Source organism: Entelurus aequoreus, linkage group LG11 (assembly GCF_033978785.1).
Source record: "Entelurus aequoreus isolate RoL-2023_Sb linkage group LG11, RoL_Eaeq_v1.1, whole genome shotgun sequence".
Lineage (NCBI taxonomy): Eukaryota > Metazoa > Chordata > Actinopteri > Syngnathiformes > Syngnathidae > Entelurus > Entelurus aequoreus.
In genome coordinates this window covers 58672293-58688796 of record NC_084741.1, presented here as the reverse complement: position 1 = coordinate 58688796, position 16504 = coordinate 58672293, and the positions used below count along the sequence as shown (strand labels likewise).

The window sequence follows — 16504 nt, the reverse complement described above, 5'->3', positions numbered from 1 at the left end:
TTAAAATACCTTTAAAAGGCTAGACTATATCGTAAGATCCTCGGGGCTGAAGAAAACCCGAAAAGACCTGTCAAGGGCAATAATATGCTCAAGATGTGCCTCGCCTGCCGGAAGCCAAAAAAGAAGAAGCTTTCGTGAAAATAATTGCGGGACTTCCATTTTTTCTCGGTTAGAAGGCAGCTAATATCTTGCTAGCCACCTTGAGGCCATGGTTCTCAGCAGAAAACCGATGGTTTGTACAGTCCAGGTAAAGAACGAGACTCTGTCTCAGGTGGAGGGGTTTAAGTATCTTGGGGTCTTGTTCACGAGTGAGGGAAAGATGGAGAAGGAAATCAGCCGGAGAATCGGAGCAGCTGGGGCAGTATTGCAGTCTCTCTGCCGCACTGTTGTGACGAAACGAGAGCTGAGCCAGAAGGCAAATCTCTCGGTCTACCGAGCTATCTACATTCCTACTCTCACCTATGGTCATGAAGTGTGGGTCATGACCGAAAGAATAAGATCGCGGATACAAGCGGCCAAAATGAGTTTCCTCAGAAGGGTGGCTGGTATCTCCCTTAGAAATAGGATGAGAAGTTCAGTCACCCGAGAGAGATCAACATTTTTGGCCTTCAATTGGATGTTTTGGCCTCAGATCCGATCTGATTTCAAGTCCTGTTCTGAGACTTTGACAATAGATTATAGAGCTGAACATGTTGTATAGCAAGTAAATAAAATAAACAAAATAACAACTGTATATAAAGCTTATCTTATTAAATTAATTATTTACTAAATCAGATAACATACACTACCGTTCAAAAGTTTGGGGTCACCCAAACAATTTTGTGGAATAGCCTTCATTTCTAAGAACAAGAATAGACTGTCGAGTTTCAGATGAAAGTTATCTTTTTCTGGCCATTTTGAGCGTTTAATTGACCCCACAAATGTGATGCTCCAGAAACTCAATCTGCTCAAAGGAAGGTCAGTTTTGTAGCTTCTGTAACGAGCTAAACTGTTTTCAGATGTGTGAACATGATTGCACAAGGGTTTTCTAATCATCAATTAGCCTTCTGAGCCAATGAGCAAACACATTGTACCATTAGAACACTGGAGTGATAGTTGCTGGAAATGGGCCTCTATACACCTATGTAGATATTGCACCAAAAACCAGACATTTGCAGCTAGAATAGTCATTTACCACATTAGCAATGTATAGAGTGTATTTCTTTAAAGTTAAGACTAGTTTAAAGTTATCTTCATTGAAAAGTACAGTGCTTTTCCTTAAAAAATAAGGACCTTTCAATGTGACCCCAAACTTTTGAACGGTAGTGTATGTAGTATTAATGGCACATACCATTTTTCTTAATAACATACAGTGGCTAATGCACGATAACTAAATAAAAGCAAAAACTCCTATTAGGTCTCATTTAAATTATTTGGAGTTTAACATCAAAGCCATTCCTGTATCCAGAGATTAACTCCCTGAGTTTGTAAACAATAACAGAAACCACCAAAAATGATTTTGTATCAATATAAACAAAAAAGAGTTGTTTATAAACTGATAATATACCAGGTATCGATACTATCAGTTAGTTTCTTGTGTCGTGTGCGTGTGCGTGTGTGTGTACCATGCTTAGCCATTCCTTTTCCTCTAGTCCTCCAATGATAATGCTACTTTGAAAATACTTAGTTTATTTACTGCCATGGTGGTGAAGATTAGTATCTTAGAAGCGTCTTCACACTGTGGATAGACAACGCTTTCGTTGCGGCTTGCTCTCAAATTCGAGCCAGTGTTCTGGCAAGACACGCACCCTCCTGGAATCAATGCAACTCCTGCATGTGTGTAACAAGGAATATAGAAATGTAACTGTCTCCCTGTCCTTGCATTCCTTTTAAAGGAATCTTTCACGCGAGTACAGTCTTTAGCCATGTTAACACTGGGACACAGCTGTGGTAAAGGTCGGCTGGGCTCTGCAGCTAATTAGCTGGTCACTCAAAAAAGACAAATATAAGACCCTGACCTCTACTTTGAACTACTGATGTGCACATCAACACAAACTAACTTTAGAGTGACACAAGTGGACATTATTACATGTTTAATTAAAACTAGTTAATAATGTGACTCATCATGCCCAGCCATTTCTGAGATATATACATTATGCAATCAAGCAAGCAAGGGCTTCCATTACGATCGAACTTGGAAGTCACGTTCAAGCGGTGTGCCTAAAAAGTATCTTATTAGATTTTGAATATGATATGCTGTAAGGCTCTGTAAGTAACTAGCCATTAGTCCAACTTTGGCTCAAAGTCAGCTTTCCTGGCAAAACAAATGTATGACTAGAGCAGGGGTCGGCAACCCAACATGTTGAAAGAGCCATATTGGACCAAAAATACAAAAAACAAATCTGTCTGGAGAAGCAAAAAGTTAAAAGCATTATTTAAGTGTTATCACAAAGTATTTACGGTACCTGTGTTCATGTTAGTCTCAAAACGTCTTCAATAAGACCAGGAAAAGTCGCTATATTCATCGCTAATCTGAGGGGTCCTAACACTCACTAAATATAGCGACTAAAAAAGTTAAAGTTAAAGTGCCAATGATTGTCACACACACACACTAAGTGTGTCGAAATTATTCTCTGCATTTGACCCATCACCCTTGATCACCCCCTTGGAGGTGAGGGGAGCAGTGAGCAGCAGCGGTGGCCGCGCCCGGGAATCATTTTGGTGATTTAACCCCCAATTCCAACCCTTGATGCTGAGTGCCAAGCAGGGAGGTAATGGGTCCCATTTTTATAGTCTTTGGTATGACTCAGCCGGGGTTTGAACTCACAACCTACCAATCTCAGGGCGGACACTCTAACCACTAGGCCACTGAGTAGGTCTGAGTAGTACGTGTCTCAGAGAGTGAGATAACTCCTGGAAATGACTGTCTTAGAATGGCTAAAGGTATAGATGTTTGTGTCCAAGTTAAAGGAAAGGACAGGCTGTTTTATTCTAATGGATTTATTACAATCTTTGCAAGCTGGGTAACGTTTTCTGTGGTCTGGGACAACATTGTAACGTTTGCTGTGGTCTGGAACAACACGGGACACAATCAGAAATGCAGCCAATATTACATACAGATAATGTGTCATAAAACATGCAAATATAAATTAAATACACAGAGGACATAAGTAAAGGAAACTTAATGAATTTAAATATAGCTACATACAAGGCATAATGATGCAATATGTACATACAGCTAGCCTAAATAGCATGTTAGCATGGATTATTAGCACTCCGCGAAAGTCAATAACATCAACAAAGCTCACCTTTGTGCATTCACGCACAGTATGAAATGTTTGGTGGACAAAATGAGACAAAGAAGGAGTGGCATAAAACACGTCTTTCTGTGGCAGCGTCGGAAAAAGTTGTACATGCAAACACTCCATGGTGAGTTCAAGGACCGCCAAAATTAGTGGGACAAAAAAGCGTTGACCAAATAGTCTCATCAGTGAAGCATAAACACAAACATAATACACAGTGGGCTTTCTAACAATTAGGAAAGTTTGTCATGTTTGTCCTCCTACAGAAACATTATTAAAACAACAAGTATGCTTTTTCCATTTTTGAAAAAGCTCCATGGAGCCACTAGGGCGGTGCTAAAGCGCTGCATGTGGCTCGAGAGCCGCGGGTTGCTGACCCCCGGACTAGAGAAACATTTTCCCCACTGAAATGCAGTAGAAATCTGCTTAGTCGAACCTTTTTTACAGCTAGAAACCACGGCACAAAAAGGACAGGGATGGTTGAAACCTGCATAAAAACACCGGAGCTCAGGTTTCAGTAAGTGAGCGACAGAGGAAATTAGGACAGGTCATGCAAACAGAAACAGCTGCGGCCAAAGCCCTCACACACCTGCAGTGCCGTCTGCCAAATGAACAACAGGGAGGTGAAATCCTTCCTAGTCGTATTTCTGCTCTACAAATGACTATTGGCTTTTTTTGTAGTCTGTTGATTCCCATCAAAAATGCACTTCCTGTTCCGTAATGATGTCATTGGGTGATCATTTAAACCAGGGGTGTCCAAACTTTTTCCACTGAGGGCCGCACACGGAAAAAATAAAGCATGTGGGGGCCATTTTGATATTTTTCATTTTCAAACCATAACAAAATATATGCATTTTTTATTTATTTTACCTTTAAGGGTCCCGGGGACCATAAAGGGTCTCAGTCATTAAAATGTTAAAAATAAGTCAGATTATTATTTTTTTTAAATTATTTAACGCTTACAGTAAATCTCTATATCAACTTCAAGTTGATATAAAGTAATACAAATTAAAAAAAATGTTTTATGGCTTTTCTGTCAAAAACAACTTAGTTTTTTTATAGTAAAACTGAAATATGCAGTATTTAGTAATTAGAGGCCTAAAAGATCAATAATGCAGGACATCATTGATTTTAATTCTTTCATATTTTTGAGTAATCACAGTGAAAAGATAAATAAAAAATCACTTAATATATTTGGGATCCAAAAGGTGCCCCACTCATAAAGTGATACATTTATATTAGGTTTTTCTTTTACTTTCAACTTCAGATATATCTGTCGATTTTATGCTGGAATTATTATTTTGTTTGTTTTATGCGCTTTTGATGTTTGTATATGGCTACTACACAATATATGCAATATTTACCACATAAAACATTTTAAAGTGAAATATTTGAAGTAATTGGAGCCCTGAAAATAATTCATTATAAAAATGGATTTTTTGTCATTAATTTTTTTTTTTGAGCAATGGCAAAAAAGGAAAAATTAAGAAAGACAAAAGAAAAAAAAACAGCCTGCATGGCAGCTTTTGTGTCAACATTGCAACTTTTTCTCGTTAGATTTCACCTCATTCCACTTTTTTTAATGTTCTTTTTTATTTTTACAATAGTATTGCCAAAATGTGTGGCGGGCCGGTAAACAATTAGCTGCGGGCCGCAAATGGCCCCCGGGCCGCACTTTGGACACCCCTGATTTAAACCATGTCGCCATTGAAGAGTTTGGGCTAAAAATGGCAAATGCAGGAAGAGGTTAGTTCAGATGTTATAAAGTGGAGGAAAAAAAGTCCTGAAGTTCCGCCATTGGTGTTTCTCCTTCCTCTTATACACCTCAAGAAATTGCTGCTTTATTTCGGGGCTGAGTGTCTGGCTGCCAACACAGCAGTAGTGTTGTGGAGGAAAATGTGTTTTCTATCAAGCAGAGAGCAGCACTAAAAGCGCTTAGCGTCTGCATGAAGACAAAGAATAATGGGACAAAGAGGGGCGGCTGTAAACTTTTTTATTGTGTTGAGGCTTTTAGGTAAATGAAGACACGCAACCAGAGGGTGCTGACCTCTTGCCTGCTACTGGCAAGGTCCCAGAGGTTCACACCACCAAGGCACTGGTCAAAACCAAGGGTCCTCTGCATAAAAAAAGACCATGCAACTTTTCTCATCATTCCGCTAAGACAAAACGACATACAAGTAATCTTTTTAGGCATAAATGACAGGGTAGGAATACTTAAAATATGAGAATGGCAGAAATGTGAAAGCGGAATTTAGACTGAAGTCCTCTAACCATAAAACCAGCAGTGAGGGACAAGGATATCTTCCCAGTTTAGACTGTTGTTTGATGTTGGAGATAAGCCAGTGAAGATGGAGGGAGTGTTTTTGACTTGAACAAAACACACTGCAGCGTGTGTTCCTACAACCTGGATGAAAGTCATCTTTTTAATAGCCTGTGGCGAATTGTCAACATTCCAACAACTGTGCCAGCTTTCTATGGGAGCACTCTATTGGAAAAGGCAAGCACAATAATTAATGTATGTTAGAGTATGGAACCGAGTGTGTTGTTAAAGACTACTAGAGAAGCATGTCCTCCAGAGAACCAGTATCCTCTGCACAACAGGCCTATTATTTCTGAAACGTGTACCTCAGACAAAATAGATAAACCAAGAACAAACGTGGTATCAAATGGTTTTAAGGAGAATATTCATTTGGTATGAACCATTTATCGCTATATGATATGTAGTGGATATTCACATTATATATGCATATGCAGTGGTGTGCCGTCAGGGCCAGCAAAGCCTTCTATGCTGGCCTAACATAACCAGAAATCATGATCATAATTAAATATAAAAGTATTTTTTTAAATTTACTTTCCCTAAATATCTAAAAGTATTCATATTGTCTTCATGTCGTATTATGCTCCTTCCAGCGCTGTTGTTTTTATTTTATAGAGTTTGTATCCAATCAGAATTCAGATAGCTTATGTTGCCATTCTGTACCAAATGGGCCTGAGCCTTCAGATTCAGCAATGCGGGCGTCCGTGCACTGTAAGTGAACGAGGACATACAGCTGATAGATAATTGCGATAGCCAATTAGATCACGTGTTGTTGTCAGTAAGGCCTTCTAGATGGCCTAAGGCAGTTATATAGTGATGTTATGAGCCAGGTAACATAAGAACTCCATTACCCAGCATGCCACCGTAGTGAAGCGCATGCGCAATAGCCCCGTTTAGGTAGTTTAATGTAGACATGCCGGGTTTTTTTTTGAGCACGCTGTGGAGTAAACTTTAAGAACTCAGCCAACACGCCTCGTCTGCGTCTTTTATGATTAGACAAGACACATATATTAGCAAGACCATTTTCAAGAAGGATATTTAAAAAAAAAAAAGAGACCATTTCGGCCAACCCCGGAAGATAGCTAAGCTGTCGATGAAATGTGAGTTCAGATATTTTATTTCTTTATTTTTTCACGTTTAAAATGTTTTTTGCTATTTTAATTTTGACAGCACCGCATAAGATATGTTTTAATTGCAGATGCGGGTTTATTGATTTTTAAATGCGCCAGAAAATAACCCGTTGTGTACAATGCCCAGTAGTGCGTAAATGTGTTCCTGTATAGTATTTCTTCAGCAATGGTCATGTGGTGACACAAATGATGGTATTTTGAGAGGTAATCATTGAAGCCGTACATCACTGAAGGCCTAGGTGGGAAATGCACGGCCCGCCAATGTGCATATGGGTAATAAATATTAAAAAACAGTATAAAATAGGAACTGCATGTAAGTGGGAGACATTCCATAAACATTTCCGGTTAATATACAATAAAAAAACTGTTCTGATATGAAACACCGCACGACATAATCCTGCTGTATCAGGAATGCAGTATATTGTAGTGAAATGAATACGGTAAATACAACACGCTACAATTCAATCACGGCACATAATAGGTTCAAGGATTCAAGGAACTTTATCATAGTGTTTTGTGATACTGTAGTGCAAATAGAACGTAAAACCAGTCTTGGACTATAACCTTGGATTAAACATGCCTCAATTGTCAAGACAGGTGACTAGCCAGCCTGAGCTAATGTCTGCTATGATGAAATAGAGAATACATAACTCAAACAGATTTGGCAGCAAGCTTGTTTTGTCTCTGTGTCTAGTTCTTTGTCAACAGTGTGAGCCAGGGAGCCTGGTGGGAAATCCCTCATCTGTTACTGCAGCGTGAATACTATGAAGACACAACACAACTATTCATTCTGACAGACTCCATAAAGAAAAATATGGTATGTTGGATCATTTCTTCCTAAGTGCGCCATACAGCTAGATAAGGATGTTAATATCTAGCTTTAAGAATGTCAGTCAAAGGTTTGAGAGCCAACCCAGACAATCAACCATAAGTCATGATTGAGTCAGAGACTGATGCCACTCAACCAAACCGGTGTTGTTTTGGTTTGTGGGTGTAAAATCCCTTGAGCATGTTCGGTCAAGTGAAACACACATTTTGGGTAAATATGTTCAAAGACCCATGTTCGCAGTTCCATTTCATGTTCTATGGTTATCATTACACTTCTCCTCTCTGCCATTACTGGTACCCTTCTGTGGTGGCATCACATCAACACAAGAAGGGCAGAGCATAAGCCGAACACACTTGTGGAGTTATTCCTCTTTATAAGTTCAGCCATCTGAAGTCTCGCAAGACTTGCTGGTGTCTTGCAAAATGTTGACGGTTTCAAGTTTTGTTTGACTTTTGAAGCAGATTTCCCCCCAAGATTTGTGTTGAATGTCAGTTTTTACAACTAACTGGCTGTTTAACCATGTGGGAGTATTAGGGTGAGAGATTATATGACAGGTTGTTTTACATGATGTAAATCACTTGAACAAATCAGATTAAATCTGTAGGATAAGAAAGGTATGAGTTAATAAACCGTGAAGAAATATGTCGTAATTTTAGGCGAGGAAGTGAAAGAGCATAAATGGTCACAAATAATATGTAGTTGGGAGTACATTCGTGAAGGTGCATGATAATTTACAGAATAGAATGCTTTGTCCAAACACAGCTATGGAAGTACTGGGCATATGAGTGTTTGCACACATGCACGCAGACACACAATCAGGCGTGTATGGTATAGTAGCCAAAGATTGAACTCTTTTGCGTGAATGCCAGCTGGCGTCATGTTTGGAGGAAACCAGGCACCGCTCATCACCAGGCCAATAACATCCTTACAGTGAGGCATGGTGGTGGCAGCATCATGCTGCGGGGATGTTTTTCAGCGGCAGGAACTGGGACACCAGTCGGGATAGAGAGAAAGATGAATGCAGCCAAATACAGAGACATACTGGATGAAAACCAACATTTCTCATCCAACCTGATGGAGCTTCAGAGGTGCTGCAAAGAGGAATGGGCCAAACTGACCAAAATAGGTGTGCCAAGCTTGTGTCATTGTATTCACAAAGACTTGAGGCTGTAATTGCTGCCAAATGTGCTTTAACAAAGTACTATGGCTGGAATACTTATGTACATGTGATTTTATTTATTTATTAAATACATGTGCAAAATAAAAAAATGAAAAACTGTTCACCTCAGCATTATGGGGTATTGTCTGTATATTTTTTAGGATTTTAGAATAAGGCTGTTTGATTGATTGATTGATTGATTGAGACTTTTATTAGTAGGTTGCACAGTGAAGTATATATTCCGTACAATTGACCACTAAATGGTAACACCCGAATAAGTTTTTCAACTTGTTTAAGTCGGGGTCCACTTAAATTGATTCAAGATACAGATATATACTATCAGATATATACTATCCAAGATGGCGGCGCTTCATGGCGGCAGCTTCTTGCAAGCGCTCTTGGAAGTGTAGATCGATTTGGCAAAAATACCCGTCAATTCAGTCAATTTCATGGCTGGCTCACAGCGTGTTCACTCCGTGATCACTTACGACCGACTTACGATTCTGGATGTGGAGAGATCGGGCCATTTTGGGCTGAAAGATGCGTGTACGGTGGACCTACTCGCTAGCTTGGGAATTCTTCACGAGCTACATCCAGCAGTGGCCTTTGAAGCAGCGGCGTCCACTACCAGCGGAGACCGTCAACGAAAGAGACGTAAGCGGTGTGCTCGGAAACAGAAGCGGGGATGTCGGGCGGGGCTAACAACAAAGCTAAAGGCGTTGATGTTAGCGGGGCTAACGCTAAAGGTTAATCCTCAAAGAAGCGCTAATAAGGAGTCTGTTAAGATAGAACTAGCCAGCGCCAGGCTGGATAATCCCTGCACACATAGCAATTCTCTTAGAATAATATACAACTCACATAATGTTTTTTCTGCGTCAGAGGTGGACATGCATTTTACTGAGGTGGCAAACAATCTAAAAATTCCTGTCATATCAATTCCTAGATATGGTCGAAATTATTTAAAGTGCACTACGCATAATAAACGTAACATTATTAATATTGCTACTATGGATACTTTCAACAAAAACTCCTCAAAACAGCCCACTACCTATGATATGGGCTTTTTAAACATAAGATCATTGTCTTCCAAAACGTTATTAGTTAATGAAGTCATTAGAGACAACAATCTTGATGTCGTTGGTCTAGCCGAGACCTGGCTCAAACCAGACGAATTTTTTGCGCTGGGTGAGGCGTCTCCTCCTGGCTATACGGGAATGCATATTGCCCGTCCCATTAAAAGGGGTGGGGGTGTTGCACTAATATACAACAAAAACTTTAGCCTTACCTCGGACCTAAATAATAAATATAACTCGTTTGAGGTGCTTACTATGAGGTTTGTCACACCGCTGCCTCTGCACCTGGCTGTTATCTACCGCCCCCCAGGGCCCTATTCGGACTTTGTCAATGAATTTTCAGAGTTCGTTGCTGATCTAGTGACGCACACCAACAATATATTCATAATGGGAGACTTTAACATCCATATGAATACCCCATCGGACCCTCCATGCGTGGCGCTCCAGACTATAATTGATAGCTGTGGTCTTACACAAATAATAAATGAACCCACGCATCGCAACGGTAATACGATAGATCTAGTGCTTGTCAGGGGTGTCACCACCTCCAAAGTTACGATACTCCCGTACACTAAAGTAATGTCCGATTATTACTTTATAAAATTCGAAGTTCTGACTCACTGTCAACAAACTAATAATAATAATAATAACTACTATAGCAGCCGCAACATTAATGCTGCCACAACGACGACTCTTACTGACTTACTGCCTTCGGAATGGCACCATTCCCAAATTATGTGGGCTCTATTGATAACCTCACTAACAACTTTAACGACGCCCTGCGCGACACCATTGATAGTGTAGCACCGCTAAAGCTAAAAAGGGCCCCTAAAAGGCGTACCCCATGGTTTACAGAAGAAACTAAAGCCCAGAAATTATCATGTAGAAAGCTGGAACGCTCGCCCAAAGTCAGCTGAGATAAGCTCAAGCTCACCCAGCATCCCAATGTGAACAAGCAGTATAGAACATGGATAAATAGATACATCCAGGTGTATACATTGATAAACAAATATACTAATGCAGCGTTCATGATTGTACTAACACAACGTGGAGCTACACACCATCACATCTTCTCTTAGCATCTTCCTGTTGGGAAATGTTGAGTGAGGTGACTAATGAGAGAGCACGATTTGCTGAATCCCTACCTGCAAAAGTTTCCCATGCAGACAACACCACAAAAACACTTTCTATTTAAGTTACGAAGAAAAAACTTATATTTTACAATATAAAGCAGGGAAAATAATTTAGCAAATATGCTCGGCATGCAGCGAATACCAACCAAGAATAGGCGGGGTTCTTCTATACTTCTGTCCATTTGTTTCACCTGGTCTCATAAGACATGCTCTGTTTCTGTGTCTGCCAATCAGTTCCCATGCAGCCAACACATTCTCCACAGGTGTGTGGTCCACCCATTTAGTCAGACTCTTTTTCGTGACTAAGTTGGAGTACTGCGCTCTCTCATAGTTGTTGTGTTTTTCTTTATTTGTTACATTGCACAAAGAGAGCACAGTCTACCAAGTCAAATTGATTTTATTTTTCATACTTGGCCATTAAAGCTGATTCTGAGTCTGATGTTGGTCTGGATTGGTTGTTTTTGCTAGTATGTCATCCTTCATTCCTCTCAATGAGTCTTTGCTCTTTGAAATAGGCCCAACATATTTACGTGGGAGCTGCTTGTCTGTATTTGGCTTCATTAGCTTAGTCTAAGTCAAACAAATCAAGACTCTGATGGGACAGGCCAAAAGAAAACCACCATATAAAATACTTACAGACACTTCTTGTTTCTTCTTGAATAGGACCACTCCTATGGTAAGAAGGAGCATACTCCCAGGGGAAACAACAGGAATTTTGCAGCTGGTGCTGTTTTACCTAATTTTGCGAGGCCCCTGTCAGTCAGAGGCCCTTGGAATTGTTCTTTACGGCGCTCCATACACTAACTGATTTTGGGCGAGACACAATTCCAGTGCACTGCATAAAAACAATTATTCTTATTTACACCTATAGACTCTACAATTAACCTCACATTTGTATCTTTTGGAATGGGAGAAGAAGTCGGAAAAACCCCACATAATCTTTTCACACAGCCAAGCCAGATTTGGCCCTCATAATGTGCGGTATGGTATATCTTAAATTTTTTTATCAAGTTCTCATTTATTCAGACATTTCAACATTTGACAGATGAAGAAAGACATACAGTATGAAATGGAATAGGGAGAAGCTAAAGCTTATTACACCTATCCCTATGTATTTACAAAACAAAAACAGAAAAAACTACCAGTGTCTTATGCATGCAGTTGTACAAATTTGTTGTATTATTTGCTTTTAGTACAGTGGTACTTCAACTTAGGAGTGTTTTTAGATAAGAGCTGTCTCTCAGCTAAATGTTATGCTTTGGTTGGTGCAGCAAATATCACAGCAAACCCTGTAAGATCCGCCAACAACATCACTCACTAGCATTAGCTTGTAGCCCAATATTGACAACATTTTGTTTTCCATCCATTGCAACAAAGAAAGTGAGTGTGAAGGACAGTGCTGAGAAGAAGTGGATGATCTTCATTGTATTAAATAAATCATCAAAAAAATGACAGTGTGTAGTCATCTTGGTGAAGCAGTAAACTGCTAGTCCGCACCATACTAAAGGGTCAAACATCAGCCAAGAATGTTAAAATATTCAAACAGCGGACATTTATCTATGAATATATGGATGGTGTGTTTGACAGTGAAGCAGCTGGAAGGCGATACCGCAGAAGTTCACTCTCCAAAGTAAATAATGTACATTATTATTACATTACTTCATAAAACTACTGTAGTTGTTAGTACAATCTATTGTATATTGTATATTACATTATCATATGTTGACTATTTAAAAGTTTGTTTTTTGTTTTAAAAGTCATGTCATATGTTAAATTTGTGCTGTTTTGGGGGCCAAGCATCGATTAAATTGATTTGATTTGAGATACAAGTGTTTGAGTTAAGAGCTCTGTTACAGAACCAACTGAGGGCATGAGTTTTGAAGTCAAAAAATTATGCAATTTGTTATTCTTATATCCAGACCTGCGTGTTTATTTCCGTACCTGACGGTTTCGGCTACAACTGTTGCCTCGTACTCTGTATAATAATACGAAGGCAACACTTTTAGCCAAAGCAGTCAGGTACGGAAATAAACACACAGGTCTGGCTATAAGCATGACAAATTGATGTTTTATTATGTTTGTTGGCACCCATGAGGTCTGCCGTAAGTAATAATTAGTGATGTTAAAAAAAGGGACTGTCGTGATGCTTAAAATGATCAAAATACGTAATTATTAAATGTTAATGTAAGCCTGTTACTACATTATATATATACTTGCATCATCATCATTTTCATAACATGGTCACTAATGCCTAGTTTCTCTTGTTATATTCTTATTTTACTGTTATATTTGTATTCTCATTGATGCTTTTTGTTTTTATTCTATTGTAATATTTTTCTATTTTGTTTCCATTTATACCCCCATCATTTACTTTTTTAAATTCGATCTCAATTCTGTACACTGCTGCTGGAATCCTAATTTTCCTGAGGGAACTCTCCTGAAGGAATCAATAAAGTACTATTTATCTATCTATCTATCATGTATATAAAACCTTAATGGAGGTGTTTGGATATTTTTTAAGGGCAGAATGAAGCGGCTCCCATAGGCTCCATTGTACGCAGACTTTTGATCACACTTACCTAATATTTAGAATGCAAAAAAATAAAATAAGACCGTCGCCATGTCTTTTATAATGATTGTGAACGATAGGCAAAGTCCCAAAAAAGTGCAGTTCCCCTTTAAGATCGGTTCATGAATAAGGCCAGATGTTCCAAAAGGTCACAGAAGTTGTGGCAATGTTGAGTAATCGAGTTCATGCTTCCCTGCAACTACGTACATGTATATTACCTAAAGCCCCTTACAGCTATAATCAGTACACCAATCTCTGAGCCTGTAATTATTCATTTCACACCAATCTGGCTAGATTTTACAGCATCGCCCTGCTGTTCCCTGTATTTGAGAAGTTACCCAGTTATTACAATGTACGGCTCCTTGACCAGCTCTATTCTCGTTCGGACAAGGATTAACTAAGCCTCAACATGAATTGATTTACGTGGACCCCGACTTAAACAAGTTGAAAAACATATTCGGGTATTACCATTTAGTGGTCAATTGTACGGAATATGTACTGTACTGTGCAATCTACTAATAAAAGTTCCAATCAATCAAAAAAAACACATTTTGGCCATAATAATTCTACGGGGCCAAAATAAACAGACTGGTATTAGTACCCCCCAAAAAACAAAGCTTTTAACTCAACTTATTGACCCCTTTTAAAGTCTGCAAATGACATCTATAGCTTTGGTAGTCTGATTCATTTTCAATAAGGTTCAGTCTTCATGACCAGTTATTACATGGACATTTAAATAGCATGAAACCCAAAATTCCACTCATAAAAGCTAAATCAATCACTCGTGAATTCATTTCCAGACCGCAGATTTGTCTGCATTGCCCACTGCATGTGTACCATTGATGGCTTAAGTGCAAGGAAGTGGGCAAATAATTACTTCCAAGCCAAAAGGTACATACCTTTCTGTCACAGCCTTCATAAATTCCTCCAGCAGGTCATCATAGTCTTGGCCTCGCACTCGCTCATGTCTGAGTCCAATGTAAAGTGGATCCTGCAACAGTGCCTAAAAATATACACAAGTAGAGGACAAAAGAGAGGATATTGTTTAATATTATGACTACATTCTAGAACGATAAGGTGAGTAATAGTCCACCGGTTCCACATGAAACACATTTTGTTTACATGTTTCTTGTGGCGAGTGCTGGCGTAGTTGTTTAGTGCGATGAGAACAACCAGAAGCTCTGCTAATTTGCCTGCCATAATTATTTCTATGCATTTTTCATATCCTTTTGAATTACAACTGACAGGGACAGAGACTGTCCCAAAGATTACCCCTTTGGACTGACCGTGCACAAACGACTTGGGGAGCTTTGAAGTTCTAATCCAAAAAGCCGGGCAGCTGTTTCCATGCCTCATTTGAGCGATCGTCCTTTACTTCCCATGCGTTTTGGAATACATAATTACACAGTTGCTCGAAAGGGAGCAAAGCTGGGAGAGCGAAGCTGCCACCTTTTCCATCGCAAAGTCAAGAACCGTAGTGTCCCAGAGCGTTATTTATATGGAGCTGACAAGTCATTTCCTGGCAGGCATGTATTGGGACAGTCATGGACAGGAGGTGGCCAAGGTAAACTGTAACCTAACCAAGCTAAACGTGAGCTTTTCATCACCACGTTGGTGATTCTTTCAAAACTGATGCAATCGCATGCAATGTGAAAAGTCTTAGGGAGGGCAATGTATGAATTAATCTGCATCTGTACTGTATCACTACTGGGTTAAACAACAACAAATAGCGCTGCTTGTCTTTATTTTAACAAAAAATATAGGGGATGTTGACATTCTTGGACATGCATCCTATGTGTATCATTATGAACCAAAACAAAAACTTAAATTCCAATACCGAAAAAAGCGGGTACAACTATTGCAAAGAATGAACCGACACTTATCAGCTATGAGAAGTGAAAAACGCTTAGCGTTCAGGTCGGCTTGCTTGACAGTTTGCCAGCACAGCTCATTTTCTTTCCCCCTTACCCACTCAAGGTTGAATATAATCCTATAATAGCAGTCAATTTTATCATCATTAAGAGCTAAAAACCAGGCTCCCGTATGAAAGCAGCCTCCACAAGACCTCTGCATGGCTTAAGACACATATAGTTTACGTTTCATTTGGCCGGCCATCTCCTACTAAAGAATAATATACAAATGGAAAATCCAACCAACACACAGACTGCAGTGTAATCTATTCAGTAGTTGTTTTATAAAAGTTGCACATGCAGCAAGTATATGTGTGTACACTTGCAAGTTAAACCCAATCCATAGAAGGAAAACAGCTTGCTTTTCTGGTTGTATGTACTATTACAGTAAGTATACTATGGTAAAAGTACAAGAGTCAGTGACAAATATGCTTCTAAAAAGTGTGTGCTCACTGTTTGGTACTGAGAAACATAAAACTAAACATTTACAATATACAAAATATCATCTTGGACTTCTACATAACTGTTTAATTTAGTAACATTGCTTTCAGTTGCGCCACCTGACTTTTGCAACTAAATTCAAATTACAGAGCTTTATTTTGGGACGTCTGTATTAGCTTTAGGATTTCCTAACCTAGTTTAGACTTTACATGACACTTTTAAGTAGAGGTGCCCCTCTAATACTGACAACATTGCCGCTTATTTCATAGTTCTGTACATACAAATTATTAGATATTCATTAATTAATTCATTTTCTACCGTAGTCCCTTTTGGGGTCGTGGGGGGACCTGGAGCCAATCTCAGCTGCATTCGGGCGGTAGGCGGGGTACACCCTGAACAAGTCGCCACCCCATCGCAAGGCCAACATAAATAGACAGACAACATTCACACTCACATACTAAGGCCAATTTAATGTTGCCAATCAACCTATGCCCAGGTGCATGTCTTTGGAGGTGGGAGGAAGCCGGAGTACTCGGAGGGAACCCACGCAGTCACGGAGAGAACATGCAAACTCCACACAGAAAGAACCCGATCCCGGGATCGAACCCAAGACCTTCGTATTGAGAGGCACATGCACTAACCCCTGTACCACCGTGCTGCCC

The 16504-nt window shown here is 39.5% G+C and overlaps 1 protein-coding gene across 3 annotated transcripts in view; it reads right to left on the bottom strand.

The window, feature by feature from the left end:
- Positions 1 to 16504, bottom strand: part of me1 (malic enzyme 1, NADP(+)-dependent, cytosolic) — a 194088-nt gene that overhangs the window by 35850 nt on the left and 141734 nt on the right. For all 3 annotated transcript variants that reach the window (XM_062063613.1, XM_062063615.1, XM_062063612.1), the window contains exon 6: positions 14391 to 14494. In XM_062063613.1, the coding sequence (XP_061919597.1) occupies positions 14391 to 14494 (104 nt within the window). The remainder of the gene's footprint in view (positions 1 to 14390; positions 14495 to 16504) is intronic.